The sequence below is a fragment of the Micromys minutus genome, assembly GCF_963924665.1.
Source record: "Micromys minutus genome assembly, chromosome: 33".
Classification (NCBI taxonomy): Eukaryota; Metazoa; Chordata; class Mammalia; order Rodentia; family Muridae; genus Micromys; species Micromys minutus.
The window spans coordinates 7,012,519-7,028,824 of NC_137968.1; the positions used below are offsets into that span (position 1 = coordinate 7,012,519).

General features: G+C 40.7%; 1 protein-coding gene across 2 annotated transcripts in view; it reads left to right on the forward strand.

Annotated features, from left to right (window-relative positions):
- ZFPM2 (zinc finger protein, FOG family member 2) overlaps positions 1-16,093 on the forward strand; it is a gene marked incomplete at its 5' end in the record, with an annotated part of 432,774 nt that extends 416,681 nt beyond the window's left edge. For both annotated transcript variants that reach the window (XM_080909373.1, XM_080909374.1), the window contains 3 exons: positions 8,184-8,390; positions 11,568-11,792; positions 13,325-16,093. In XM_080909373.1, the coding sequence (XP_080765499.1) occupies positions 8,184-8,390; positions 11,568-11,792; positions 13,325-15,819 (2,927 nt within the window). In that variant the 3' untranslated portion in view covers positions 15,820-16,093. The remainder of the gene's footprint in view (positions 1-8,183; positions 8,391-11,567; positions 11,793-13,324) is intronic.
- Between the last annotated feature and the right edge of the window lie 213 nt (positions 16,094-16,306).

Sequence of the window (16,306 nt, forward strand, 5' to 3'; positions counted from 1 at the left end):
TCGGAGAACAGGAGCGAGCAAGCATAAAGCTTTGTGTAGCTTTCCTTCAGTTTCCCAGCACAGAAACGGTGGAGGCAGGGTTTCTGATTTCTCACAGCTAATTCCTTTGAAATAAGAAAGATGGCCACATTTCTTTGTTCCTGAGCTCCATGCGAACCAGTATTGCCTATGAGTTTATGCTAAGTGATAAAACTCTGATATTTGAAATGACTGTGCTCAGAGAAGTTGGCTCAGTGCACATAAACCTGTGTTTCTTGAAGATGCTACAATTTAGTGTGTTTATGAAAGAGGTCTCTGTGATGAAAATGGATATAATTTGTAACCCTGAGGTGTTGGGACTGTATCCTTCGAAGACTATTCATGTGATCTTTGAGGAGCTGACTGACAGCTGGTCTCCACTTGCTTTTGCTCTGCAGCTCAACAAAGTGAGTTGCATGGGTCCCGTCAAAACAAAAATATCCCCGTAAACAACTGCATGGGATAATTTCTTAAATGGTCACCTCTCTGTGTGTTTACTGTTAGTGTGTTATCTCCTGGTATTTGAGGAAAACTTAACTAAGTTACTAGAGAAGAAGCTACCAGTCACCAGCCAGGCTTCAAGGCCAAAAATGATACTCCAAATCCTGTAAATACTGACATAGTACAAAAGGCCCTATTCAAGCAGGGCCTCAATGGGTGTATTTTAAGTTATTTATAGCGTATGTGCAGAGTACATTTGAATGCCCTACTCTATCTATCTCTGGATTTCATGGGCTATTTTTTTCCTTTTTTCCTTTTTTGAAAAATTGGATATATTTTATTTACATTTCAAATGATATCCCCTTTTTTAATTTCTGCTCCTCTTTTTCTTTCCAGTTAAGATCCTAAAATCAACAGAGCGGTGTTATCTATGTTAAACTGGCTACTTTGGTTAGTACAGTTCGTTATTTTAAAATTGGAATTGTTTCTGAGTTTACTCAGAAAATATTACGAGAAAAGCAGAAAATAGTTTTTGCCTAGCTTTTAACATTCAACGCTCAGTGTCTAGTTACCAAGTTCCCAGGTCTTAAGCAATTAAATATGTCATTAACTGCAGGGAAAGGCTACCTACTGAAGACTTGAAAAACAAAAGCCTTCCTATAAATACATTATAAACTGTTTTAATATAAATAGCATAAAAAGTGGGTTTTTTCCCCTATGTAAAGTGGACAAAGGATAAATATTGAACTTGGCATGCAGTCCAGCCATTTGTCTATCTCCCTTCATCAGGAAAGAAAAAAGTAATTTAATAAAGCTATTGCATCCATTGGTTCAAATAGCAAAGACACATCCAGAGTTGCAGAGCAAGTCTGATTCCTCCCTAATAACCCTGCTAGGAATTGCTGGGTGTCCTATAAAACAATTCCAGGTGTGCCAGCCCAGGGAACTTGAACGCCCTCAAATGCCCCACATTACCAATAACAAATGAAAAATGTTAAAGATTAGTTTAAAACAGGAAAGACCTTTTGCAACATGCATTGTGATTTATTGCTGTGTATCATGCAGATCTTTATCAATAACTCTCATTCTCTTGTATTCAAAACCAGTAAACTAGTGTAAACTGTGAGTTGGCATGTTGCTGAATACAGAAAAAAAGGCATTAATCAACTCCAAATAAACAAGTGCACAGATCCGTCTAACAACTATGAAGTAGTTAATACATTTTTAAGCAATTTTATGATAGAAAGGAGGGCTAAGAGACTAGTGCTTAATTATCTGCACTCCTCTGTGCTGGGCTCCCTTTTGATTGTATTAATGAAGCAGCTGGCCCATTGTTTCCTTTAATTCCTCTATTGTTTTAAGAATATGTCACAGCTCTTTATTCTTTTATCAGGTGCTGTGCAGGAGAGCCCAGACAATGCCTCACAGCCCTCCCGTATTTGCCGATGCACAAAGAAACCTCCAAAGCGGTTTTCAAAGAAGGGGCACCCATAATTTATAAGTTCCCTTTCCCAGCAGAACTCCACTGTCAAGAATTTCAAGAGCATTGGATTTGAATTCATTATAAAATTTGTATTGGGCAACATGTCTATGTATAGATCCATGTCCCACGTTCACGTCTAAACCTGAGGTGGGGACAGGAGCAGGCAGCGTGTCACGCTGCCATGGGGCTGTAATTTCGCATTTAAAGAATCCTTTCAACCAATTGCTTTCCACTTTTGAAGGAAGATTAGATTTCAGGAAAAGGCATCATTTCTGGTTTTCTTTTTTATAGTTTTGTAAAAATAAAAGACAAGTAAGGACTACAATTTCAGGGAAACGGTGGATGTGTGTGTGTGCACATGTGTGTGTGTCTGTATGTATTTGTATGTGCGTGCATATTTGCATGTGCTTGCATATATGTCTATTTGTATATGTGTGTATGTAATTGTGTGTGTGTGCTGGTATATGTCTGCTTATTTGTGTATATATTTGTGAGTTTGTGTGTATGTATTTGTATTGTGTATATATATATTTGTGCCTACTTGCATATGTATGTATTTCTTAGGTATTTACATGTGTTGGTGTATATATATCTGTGTTTGTGTTTGTATGTGTGTGGTTGGATGTGTATGTATTTGTGTGCTTGCATATGTATCTATATTTGTGTGTGCATTTGTGTGTGTGTTTGTGTGTGTATGTGTGCCCTATATAGAATGACCTTAACTCATCACTGTGTGAGAAAGACACAGACAATACAGATTAATGAAGAATCCACCCCCTAAAAAAATGAATACACATTAGTATGTAGAATGGTTGTTCTATGTTCTGTAGCTCTTTTAGAATAGGGTTCACAGCCTAGAGAGATGTTTTAGCAGTTAAGAGTCGCCCTTCCATAGGACGCAGGTTCAATTCCCAGCACCTACATGGCATCTCACACTTATCATAAATCCACTTCCAGGGGATCTAAAATTCTCAGATCAATGCACATCAAATTAAAAATGGAGTTCAACCAGACATAACTACATTTTCCTCTAGATCTCTGTGAAAGCCACAAGTCTCAGATGCCAGAATACACACCAAGGTCTAATTCACAGACAGAGTCTTTCCACACATGAAGATTTTTTGGTTCTCCTCCTCACCAAATGCTTGTATTTGAGGAGCTGACTCCCCAGTGTTCCAGTTTAAAGACAGACGACTTGATGGCTTAGTGCTTTGGAGAAAAAGTTACTAACTTTGGCTTTAAAAATTAATCCCTGAAAAGCCACTGCCATAAACCCTTATTATAAATCATCTATTTTTTTTATTGTTAGGTAAGGGTGGTTTTTTAAAAAAGTTTGGATTTCTATCTCTTTGCTTGAGGCTCCTTATCCTACTGTAGCATGGGGCAAGTGGAACAAAATCCAAATGTTATTTAATTGGTTCATTTTGCTACATATTTTTATGCTAAGCAGAGGTCAGTATCTTGATGAGCCCACTGGTTGTGGCAGATGTTTACAGCTCCCATTCCTTGCGTTTTCTTATTTTTAAAAAAACGAGCACGTCTATCCATCACGCAGATAAATTAGAAAGAATCATGTATAGACATACACATGGAAAAGAATTTCCAGCACACTGGGTAATTATTAACCTGATTTTTACCATTGTAAGAAGCTGTGAATTACAGATAGCACGGAGGAAGTTAAATGCTTTTAGTCTGGCTATATTTTGCTTATACAGAAGTCTATAGGTATGGTTGAACAATATAATTGAGGCTTTGTCAGCTTGGTATCCTAGCAACAGATAATACTGTTAGGTTACTGAATGGCTCGTGGTTGACGAGTAGGGAGTATTTTTGTGTTTATTGTGTTTGCTAATGATGGGATCCTTTCCAAAAGTCCTGTCTTAATCTTAATTAGAGTTTATCAGCAAAGGTCTGTGTGGCTTTGTGCAGACACTCATATCCTAATAGCATGTGCAAGGAAAAATTTTGGCAGAACAGAGAGAGATTTGAGGGTACTGTTTCTAGTAAGGAGGGCATGAGATTTCCAAAATACAATCAGATGTGACTCGTAACTTTATTCTTTATTGTTGAAACTTATAGGATACTTCAGGGCAGCTTTGACAACAACTATGAGGAGGAAAATGTACAGCTAGACACGAAATCTGTTTGCACAAGCACCTTGATCATTAACATTACTAAGAAACACAAGAACAGGTTTTTCTAAGAAAGTCAAGGTCTTGGGCGCCATTGTTTATTTCACAGAACCTTGAATGCATTTGTCCTTTGCTCTGAAGAAGTGGAGTGGGGGTGTAAAGGCTTTGAAGAATGGTTCTGTTTGAAGAAAAGAGAGACAGACATCCAGGAAGTCTAAAACAACCTTTCCATTTGGTGGAGGCCAGAAAGGCAACCTCAGATCATTGTCATCAGATAAAACTCCATGTCTGTGAACTATAAATGTGATTTTTTTTCCTTCCCCGGTTTGTACACTATTACCTTTCCACAGCTGGGGTGTGTAAATCCTTGTCAGTAATTCCTTTTGGCGAGCTACATGCCTTCAAACTAATATAAAGACAAGTGTTTCTAGAAGCAAGGAAAACCTGCAGGTTTACTAAACTTCTAGTGACTCATCACTTCCAAAATTGCTAAGGCTTTTCTTCCTTCTTTATTGACCATGCTCTGCTGAATCACTCAGAATTTCCATATTCTTTAAGTACTAAAAGACAAAAAGAACACTGAAAGAAATAGAAAGCCTGAACACTTAGTTGTCTCTTGTCTTTTGGGGTTTTTTTTTTTGTTGTTGTTGTTGTTTGTTTGTTTGTTTGTTTTGAGACAAACTTTGTAGCTCTAGCTGGCCCATAACTCACTTTGTAGACCAGGTTTCCTGGAACAAAGTGAGATCCACCTGCCTCTGGTTTCTAAGAGCACACATAAGCTATCATGGCCTAATCTCATTTTGTCCCATAATTTTTATACGTTTTCAAAATCACAAGTGAGATAACCTCACCCAGATGCTTTTCCGAGGTCTCAAACTTTACCTTTCCAAAATATAATTTATTATGTGCACACACATAAACACTCTACCCTTCTCCCTCTCCCTTCCTGTTTCTCATTCTCCCTCCTGCCAAAGGGTCCACGGTTGGACTTCAAACTTAAGAAGACCAAAGTAAAAGTTATGGTTCTGCCACTGACTGAATGCACATCTCTGGGATGCTAACCAAACATATCTGAGCTTTATTTTCTTCACCCTCAGAGGGAAATATCACCTCGTAGAGTAACTGACAGGTTTAAGACAAAGGAAGGACATACAAGCTTTGTGTTGTTGTTGATGATGTTGCTGTTGTTGTTGCTGCTCCTGTCTTTGTATGTCTGTTACATTCCCGGTCTTTGCCATGGGAGGACTATAACTACCATATGTATTGCACCGCCATTAGCCTTGGGTGACATCTCCAACTCCAACGCCTTCTTTCCTTTCTCTTCTAAGGACTTCACTGCAGCCCCTTCTCCCCTTTGCCTCTTCACTGTGGTTCTTTTCTCCCCCAAATTCATGTATTGTGGCTTCTGAATAAGTACAGTCATCTCTAAACCACTGTTTGTAGCACATCCTGCCTATAAAATTTCCTCTAGATTATGTAGAAGGGAGAATATGTAGATTAATAAATGTATTTATTCGTTAAAATTAAGGTGTATCTCTCTCCCACCCAGCATGAGGCAGATAAAAAGTATACTTAAAGCTCTTCCATCTTGCATTAAGGTTTTTATAAGAAATCATGAATTTATACTTCTTGCCGATCCCATGATAAATGTTATAGCCCACCCCATGGTACATCAACCAACAAACAAGATTTCTGAAATTGTAGCTTCCTACTCATCCTGCAGGCATGTGCCCCAGGTCCTTAGCTTTGCCTGCAAGCTTGCAGCTCAAGGTTCCTTCCACAATCCTGTACCTGCACATATGATGGGCCCGCCTGTTCCTACTTACACAGGCATACACTTGGATTCATCTGCTGACAAACATACGTGTATTCTTGCATAAAGTACGCAGCCAAGCATGACACATAGCAGACACTTCACCTCACTGAACGGGTGATGAGTTAATTAGTTAGTTAAGAAAATTCGAATCGTAAGACAATTAGTTCAGTTTAATTCACCCTTTCAAAATGTTACATGCTGAGTAAACTGTAAAATGATATCAATGATATCAAAGAGATATCAATGATAAAATATGAACCAACACAGATACATCTAAAAATTCAGGTGTATATAACAACTGTCAAGTTGCCTAATAATGTAAAGAATCACATCTTCATTGTGGTTTTTACAACTGGTAACTTTCCATTTTTAATCTGTTTATTCCTCAGATGTTTTGGCTAAATATTTTGCATAGGTAAGCTGTCATCTTCCTATGTAGCTCACTGAGTTGACCATGATTAGCTGTCGGTAGATGCGTTCTTCTCAGACCCAAGCCTGGCTTTATTTTTCCAAAAGGTTAACACAGCCAGATTGACCAAAAATTCTGAACTCCATGTTTGAAATCTAGTGGCTTGGTGAGCGTGCTGTAAAATAAACCCAGACCGGAGTTCCTAGCTTTTCCTTTCCCACCCTCATTCCACATGCTGGCTTTATAGACTGTGTTCCAGAAGAGATTAGCTTGTGATTAGCCTGTCTCCACCATGAGTGGTAAGATGTGAGCATCTCATCGAGAGGTTCCCGGAGCAAGAATGGAAATGGAGCCACACAGGCTTCTCAGTCCCTCTCATTCCCCAGTGATGTCATTCTTGGCTTCAGTGACTTGGAAACATTATTTCAACAACAGGAAAAAAAATCGGTGTTATTTCAACCACAGTACACCTGCATGCTTTGAGAAACAGTACCATCAAAACGTGGTTGGGAATGAGCACATGTCACCCTGTGGTGTTCTACCGTCTTCCTGTCTTGCTGGTCATAACTTCGAGGACTGTAATCTTTTCTCTTTCTGCAGACACAGACCCTCCAGGGCTGGGTTTTGTTTGCTTACTTTAACCCTGGCTTAATTGCCCGAGAGATGTTTCTAAGGCATCACGTTCAGCTTTCCACCCGGCTCCTTCATCTCATATACCGTTCTTATCAGCACAAGATTTGTACAAGTTGTTTAAAAACCATGATCTCTGAGGCTGGGGGAAAAATGAAGTGCACTTGAAATGACAGTTATGGTAAAAGATAAGCGGAGTCATAGGACTTATCAAAATGGGTACAATTTTTCTTGGTTAATGAGGACAATATACAGTGTTGCAATACATACACAATGGGGGGGGGTGAGTCATAAAATATCAAGTAAGGCACAGTACTGCAGACATAACTGTGTGGGATATGTATCTAGGCCTGAGAGTGGAGATAACAAAATATAAGTGCTTTGCCTGTCTAAACATGTTAAATAAATGAGTATTCGCTATCACATTCCAATACATTAGAAGATGTACTTGCATCGTTAATTTTTCTTTTTAATGCACCGCACGTGATCGTTTGAAAGGCAGAGCCAGTCTATCTTAGTGTTTGAAGACAAGGTTCCTTTCATTTAAACAAATCTTTGTTGAAATAAGCCTTTTTTTTTTTTTTTTTTTTGAAAAGAATCTTTGGTGTGTCCCCCTCTGCAGTTCAGCGAGGGTAAAGGGAGATAAAGAAGAGACATCACAGGGGATTGTATGAGATCGCCCAGTCTAAGTAAAATGTACATACACGGTTGTACACATAGGCATGCTCGGCTTTCCTGGGGCTGCACTTTAACTTCTAAGATTGTACAGACTTCTGTATGCTTGTTTGACAATTTGGCGTGTCTGCGCTCACCGCCCATAAGAATCGGGGCAGTAGACAGAAAGACAGAGGGATGCTGGCCGAAGAAGTTCTGGGTAGAAAGAGGGAGCAAACCAGTTCCTTCTTCCATGTGCTAAAGAACTAGCAGCTTCAAAACCGTGTCTGCGGTAAAGTTTGGTAGCTTCGTCCCCACCCCCACCCCCACGCAGGTTTTCAAGCACCACACCACTGTCGGATGGGTTCAGGATTCAGGCAAGAGTCGGGACATCGATAAACTCAAATAGATGCGGTCTATATTTTCCCCAAGTTTTCTCATGCCTGCTACCAGGAGAACATCTGTCCACGGAGGCTGGACACACACAGCGGCGACCTCAGCGACCTCCGCTCCCAGTCCACACCCACGTGAAGGTCAGGAGCAACACAACTCAGTGTTCCTTGTCAACTCTGTTTTTCTTCTTTCTACCCTTCTCAACAGGGGGTCAGCTTTGGTGCACCACAACGAAGGCCATCTCGGAGGGCGAAGAACTCATTGCCTTTGTGGTGGATTTTGACTCGAGGCTCCAAGCTGCTAGTCAGATGACGCTCACGGAAGGGATGTACCCCGCCCGCCTGCTCGACTCAATTCAGCTGCTTCCACAGCAAGCCGCCATGGCTTCTATCTTGCCCACAGCTATTGTTAATAGTAAGTGCTGAGTGCACCAGCCCAGCTTTGGGGCCTGATGTGTATTTATGGGAGAAAATGCAGGTCTGCTGACTGGCAGCTAAGGACAGACATTTCTCACATGGGAACGCAGACAAAACATGTACATCCAATTATGTCAGATTAGATTCCTAAATGTCACCCCTACTCAAAACTGTCATCCTCTACTTGTTGAATGATACTCAACTTCGCTTAGCAATGACAAGCCCAACGGCTTTCACTGATGATGAGCTAGTAGCGAAAGTCTGTATTTGTTAAGGGTCATAAAATTTTAAAGACTTGAAAAAAGGAATATAGATTTAAGAGTCTCAAATGTTATCATATATTTTAATGATGCAAAATATGTCAGTGTGGGGATCTGATGTACAACTATTATCATTCTATTTGAAAGTAACAATATTACCCAGTAGCCTCTGGTAAATCACTATAAATATACAGAGCTTTTTGTGTTTACCCTTACCATCTGGATAAAGTCCTGGGAAGCCGAGCAAATCAAAATATTTGTTCATTAAAATGAAGAAAAAGGGAAAATTGAGGAAGAGTATATAAGCTTCTAATACTTCATAGAGAACTTTAAAATACACTATGGTGAACATCTCACATCTCTGGGTGGCTTTACACTGCTAAGACAAATACTGGTCTAGTTGGGGTACCTTGAGTATATAAAGCGGTGGGTTATGTGGTGGACAATCGGTGCTTCAAGGGGCCCCAGGGTCTTTGTTTTAGGAAGATCTGCTTTTGCTCAGTTCTCTGTGGCAAACTAAACTGAGTGGCGGTCACACGGCAGAAGTAGACTTTCACTACTGTCAGTTATTTAAAAAAATGCATAAATCTTAAAGTAACATGGAAGATCTTGAGACCAATAAAGAAGACATCTAGGTAGCAATAACATCTTCAAATTGTTATAAAAATTTCCTACTATAACTATGAATAAAGAAATTCACAGGTGATTCTTACATCACTGTGTATTGAATCAATAGGCCAAGGACTTTTAACATATGCAATTCTTGATTTATTTAATGGAATAGTTTTTGGTTTTGTTTTTTGTTTCTTTTCTTCTGATTGCATAGAGCATGAAATGATGTGACCAACTTGGATGTGAGGCAAAGTAATTTTATTATAAGAGACTTCAAATAACTTTATTCAGTTATAATGCCCCAGTGTATGCTGTGAATTCTTATTATATATTAGAGTATATCCATTTGCTTTCTATAGAAAGAAGATGATTAATCTCAAGTGACCCAGTATATGCACAGATTATCATTGTCATCCTGAAATCAGTCATATGACATGTCTCTGTGGACATATGTACTATAATAAACTGTGTAATCTTAGTGTAAATGCACTTGACGTGGGAACAGTGGGCTAAATACGTCATAGGTCAATTATCTTGTCTCCCCACGACTAGAATATGATCCTTAGTTTTCCCTAATTTCTGATTCATGATTCCGATGGTTCCTTTCTTGCACCATCAGCTATAGAGTGACTGCTCACAATGGTCTATCTAACTCTTCCTGCTGAGTTAGGGTCACTAACTTAACTCTTAACACTCTTAACACTTTCTCATATGTATTTACTTCATAGATACCAAATTCCATATGCCTAATGTGACCCTACTTTCCCCCAGAACCCTCTGCAGAGCACTTAAAAGCCATATGTCCATACAATAGGAAGTCAGGCTGGATCATTCCATACTGCCTCAGCCTACCAAGTACTGGTCTTGTCATCTCATTTCTGCTTCTCTCCTATAATTCCTTCTCTCTGTCACCTTGTCTTCAGACAGTATGGAAGGGGGTGACGTAACAGCAGCATCATCAGTTATGATGCAGCAATGAAACTAAGTTTATGGTTGGAGAAATCCCTACAATATGGGGAGCTGGGTTAAAGGCTCACGACACTAGGAAGGTTGAGAATCATTGCTTCACATGGTCTCACACAAGGTAGTCAACTGCAGTTTCCTCAACTGTGGCTATATGAGGACGAAGATTGTATATGTATATGTATATGTATATGTATATGTATATGTATATGTATATGTATATGTATATGTATATGTATATGTATATGTATATGTATATGTATATGTATATGTATATGTATATGTATATGTATATGTATATGTATATGTATATGTATATGTATATGTATATGTATATGTATATGTAATGTATATGTAATGTATATGTAATATATATGTAATGTATATGTATATGTATATGTATATGTATATGTATATGTATATGTATATGTATATGTATATGTATATGTATATGTATATGTATATGTATATGTATATATATGAAGAAATTTTCCGAGTAAAGTTCTGCAAATCACACACTGAGGCTAGAATTCCGGCCTTGTTATATTTTATGTAACTGATGATACCTGCCATCAACCCTTAGAGAGTGTTTCTTCTACATTAACTAACTTCGATACTAAACTCCACTCCTGTGTTACGCTCTGATTCCCGTAATCACAGAGACAAAAAGAAGGCCTCTCAGAAGAGCCTACCAGACCCTTTATATTCTGACTTGCCCTTTGCCTCAACAACACCACAGAGCTACCCCGCCTTCACCTCGGTCCTCTCGGGGTCCGATGGCTTCCTCTCCGCACTGTTGCTCTTATCAAGATGACAAGAATCTTTTTTTTTTCTCCACCTGAATGAGTTCATTTCATCCTTCACATCAGACCAAAGGCACAACATTATCAACTCTCACTGCCTATATGACTGCCCCTGCCAATATCACTGTCCCTACTGGGTATCTCTCAAGCACTCTTAATGTGTCCTCTAGCAGAGGCTGACGCTAATCACTGTCATAATATGACCTTTAAACCTTTTAACCAACCAGACAAACCAATTCTCATTGCTATTACAAATGCATAGTTTTTTTTAACCCATATGAATACACTGAAAGTACTTTGTATTTGTAATATTGGCATCTCCTTCAGTATCTCTTTCTAAACAGCCCGTGGGACGTTAACTTGCAGAGGGTACCATGCCTTTAAGAGCCTAGTCCGGATCTGCAGAGGTTGCGAGATCATACTCACTGATGCTCCCAATAGAACCTGGCAACAGACTCAGAAAGATGGGATTAAATGTTGCCTGTCCCTTATTTCACCCCGCAGACGGCAGCTAACATATCTCTGGTTTTGCCGCAGAGGATATATTCCCTTGCAAGTCCTGCGGTATCTGGTACCGGAGCGAGCGGAACCTGCAAGCCCATTTGATGTACTACTGTAGCGGGAGGCAAAGAGAAGCCGCTCCAACGTCTGAAGAAAACGAAGACAACTCGCATCAGATTTCCAGCCTGTGTCCCTTCCCACAATGCACCAAGAGCTTCTCCAACGCCCGAGCACTAGAAATGCACCTGAATTCTCACAGTGGTAAGGGCCTCTAATGTTTCTGCGGTTGCTTTGGGGTACGCTCCATTGTTTCTACACATACATATGTACACACAAGCATAAATACATGCATATTATAGTCAGATTCTAATATATTCATATAGAGAGATACATACATATGCACATGCATAAATCCATACATATGTAATTTTACCGGACCAAGGAGTGTTCTTTTATACTATTTGGGTGTTGCATATTTTACCCCAAGGACTGGACTGATTTCTTCAACACCTCTGACAGTGCTTAGATTGTGAGCCAAATCATGACATTCATTTTCCTCTTCATCAAAATAGTATTATTTCTTTTTCCCTTGGTTTAATGCCATGCATCTGTGTTGCTTTAGGCGTGAAGTGAACTTTCAGAACCAGTTATGGCTCTTTCCATGTGTTAAGGAAGAAATAGTAGGTATATTTTAAAAGGAGCTGCTACAACCAAATTGAAGATTTTTTTTTTTTTTTTTTGGTAGATTCAATTAAAAAAATCCCTCCGTTTCTAGAGTATGCATGGTTAAAGCCAAATCGATTTTTTATGACAGAAAACTATTCTGCATTCCTTAAGAAAAACAAGGTAAAAATCTATCCTCATTTATATTTGAAATGAACCCCAACTATTGTTAGCTTAATCTCATGGTATCCCAACTCTTCTTTTAAAAAATGTATAGAACTGTATTAAATTTAAATATTTTAGATGTTCTTTTTTCTAGTGAAGTGTCATTTAGTTGTGGCGCTGTCTCTGTGCCTAACTGCCCTGTGCTCATTATGTAGACTGGGAAGGCTCGAAACACTCAGTGTAGATAAGACAAACCGAGTCTGTGCCCATTGGGTACAAACAACTGAGGCAGGAGCTGTTCTTCATGATACTTTACTTCCCCAGTCTGTGGCACCAACTGATCAGAAACAGGCCGTGATCAGCCAGCGATGGTGCTGTCCTACATCATCTTTATCAGCCTACCTGAAATATCAGTCTTAGATACAGATAAACCTCATTCAGTAAAACCAACTAATAAAAAGATTCATATAGAAGGTAAAAGACGAGTCGAGTGGTTGCTAAAACCCTGTAGTTTCTTCTTGCATGTAGGATTTCAGTAGCTAGTAGCCATTCTAATAACATTTTATTAATATTATATATAATATTAGTGAATAGTCTAATAGTCATTCTTCCTATTATAGAGGATAGTATTTGGATGGTTTAAAATTACAAGCCTAGACATAACTTAGACATAACTCCATGTTTCACAGCTTGATTATAATTAATTTTTCTTAGTTTTTTTAAGTTTGTTTATTGTCCCATAAAGTACAATCACTAATAGTTCACCCCATCTATACCATGGCATTCACAAAGAGACTTAGGAAATTACTGTTACAGATGGCACCAAAACCTCAGTATCGTAGCTGAGGCTCCGAAGGATTTCTGTTTCTGTTGTGTCGGAGAGTCGAGCTCACTGGGCAAAGTTTTCATCACTGGGAAGCAAACGGGTGTGGCTCTCAGCTTCCCTGCTTTGTGTGTCTTTCCAGGAGTGAAAATGGAAGAGTTCCTGCCTCCTGGGGCGAGTTTGAAATGCACGGTCTGTAGCTACACTGCGGATTCTGTGATTAACTTCCACCAACACCTGTTCTCGCATCTCACTCAAGCTGCTTTCCGCTGCAACCACTGCCATTTTGGCTTCCAGACCCAGAGGGAGTTATTGCAGCACCAGGAGCTTCATGTCCCCAGTGGCAAACTTCCCAGAGAAAGCGACATGGAACACTCTCCTAGTGGGACGGAAGACAGCTTACAGCCAGCCACAGACTTGTTGGCCAGAAGTGACCTCTCCCAGAGCCAAAAGGCCATGCCGACTAAAGATGCAAGCTCAGACACAGAGCTGGACAAATGTGAGAAAAAGACGCAGCTCTTTCTCACCAGTCAGAGACCAGAGGTACAGCCTGCGGCAACCAAACAGAGCTTCTCTTACACAAAAATAAAGTCCGAGCCCTCCAGCCCCAGACTTGCCTCATCTCCAGTGCAACCCAACATGGGGCCCTCTTTCCCTGTGGGACCTTTCCTGTCTCAGTTTGCTTTTCCCCAAGATATCACAATGGTCCCCCAGGCTTCAGAGATCTTAGCCAAGATGTCCGAGCTTGTACACCGACGGCTGAGGCACGGGAGTAGCAGCTACCCTCCTGTAATTTACAGCCCTTTGATGCCCAAAGGGGCTACGTGCTTTGAGTGTAACATAACATTCAACAATCTGGATAACTATCTAGTTCACAAAAAGCACTACTGCAGCAGCCGGTGGCAGCAGGTGGCCAAATCCCCAGAGTTTCCGAGTGTTTCCGAAAAGATGCCCGAAGCTGTGAGTCCTAACACTGGCCAGACTTCCATAAACCTTCTCAACCCGGCGGCTCATTCATCAGACCCAGAGAATCCTCTCCTCCAGACATCCTGCGTCAACTCTTCCGCCGTTTTAGATTTGATTGGGCCAAACGGGAAAGGCCACGAGAAGGACTTTTCCACTCAAACCAAAAAGTTGCCCACCTCCAATAGCAATGACGACAAAATAAACGGAAAGCCCGTGGATGTGAAAACTCCCAGCGGTCCTTTAGTGGATGGGGAAAGTGATCCAAATAAGACTACCTGTGAAGCCTGTAACATCACCTTTAGCAGGCACGAAACTTACATGGTCCACAAACAATATTACTGCGCAACACGCCACGACCCTCCGCTCAAGAGATCTGCTTCCAACAAAGTGCCGGCCATGCAGAGGACCATGCGCACGCGCAAGCGAAGGAAGATGTACGAAATGTGCCTACCTGAGCAGGAGCAACGGCCGCCCCTGGTCCAGCAGAGATTTCTTGACGTAGCCAACCTCAGCAATCCCTGTAGCTCCACGCAAGAGCCCACGGAAGGGCTAGGAGAATGCTACCACCCGAGATGCGACATCTTCCCAGGAATTGTCTCAAAGCACTTGGAAACCTCCTTGGCCCTAAACAAATGTGTTCCGGTTCCCAAATGTGACACAACCCACCCCAGCGTTCCCTGCCTGGAGATGGATGTCCCCATAGATCTCAGCAAAAAGTGTTTATCGCAGTCTGAGCGGACCACGGCATCTCCCAAAAGGCTTCTCGACTACCACGAGTGCACCGTGTGCAAGATCAGCTTCAATAAGGTCGAGAACTACCTGGCCCACAAGCAGAATTTCTGCCCCGTCACTGCGCATCAGCGCAATGACCTGGGTCCGCTGGATGGCGAAGTGTTCGCGAATCCGGAGAGCGAACGGAACAGCCCGGAAGTCAGCTTCAAAAGGAACATGATCAAGTGCGAGAAGAACGGGAACCCAAAGCAGCCTTCTCCCAACGGAAACTTGTTTTCATCCCATTTGGCAACCTTGCAAGGCCTGAAAGTCTTCAGCGAAGCCGCTCAGCTCATCGCTACAAAAGAAGAAAACAAACATTTATTCCTTCCCCAATGCCTTTACCCTGGAGCAATAAAGAAGACGAAAGGAGCCGACCAACTTTCTCCATACTACGGCATCAAGCCAAGTGATTACATCGCCGGTTCGCTTGTCATCCACAACGCCGACGTCGAACAAAGCACAAACACAGAAAACGAGTCCCCTAAAGGCCAGGCCTCGTCAAATGGGTGCGCCGTGCCCAAGAAAGATTCTCTGCCCCTGTTGCCCAAAAACAGAGGCATGGTCATAGTGAATGGTGGATTGAAACAAGACGAAAGACCTACTGTTGCCAACCCACAGCAAGAGAACATTTCCCAGAATGCCCAGCACGAAGATGGGCACAAATCCCCGTCCTGGATCTCTGAGAACCCATTAGCGACAAACGAAAATGTCTCCCCGGGAATCCCCTGCGCGGAAGAACAGTTGTCTAGCATAGCAAAAGGTGTGAATGGTTCCACCCAGGCCCCCAGCAGTGGGAAATACTGCCGGCTATGTGATATCCAGTTCAATAATCTTTCAAACTTTATAACTCACAAGAAGTTTTATTGCTCATCACACGCAGCGGAACATGTCAAATGAACAGACTGGATTTCCGGAAGAAAGCCGTCACCTTTGGTATTCCGTGTTTAGTGTGTTCTTCTAAACAGTCCAGAAAACAAAGAAGCTGTTCGAATTACATCTGCCTACCAGGAGATAATTCATTATGGCTGAGCTGAAGACTTAAGGTGTAATTTCCTTACAGACCATTAGTAAAGTGTATTCTTGGTGCCATTTTCAGATTTAAAAAAAAAATTAATTTATTTTACCAGCAGTATTCATAGCTGTGGTTATGTTATTTTTATTTAAAAACTTTATATTAAAGTCATTTGTAATGTTATTGTATAGTTATTATGTAGCACATATGGTTTGCACTGTATAGTAGCTTTTAAAGAAGATAGTCACAAAGATTACGGAAGAGCATTTTAGAAATAGCTTCAAAAGCACTTGTGTATCCTGATTTTTTTTTCTTATATGCTGTTGCAGATATACGTATATGCTAAAATATAACCTGCAAACAAGTACTAAA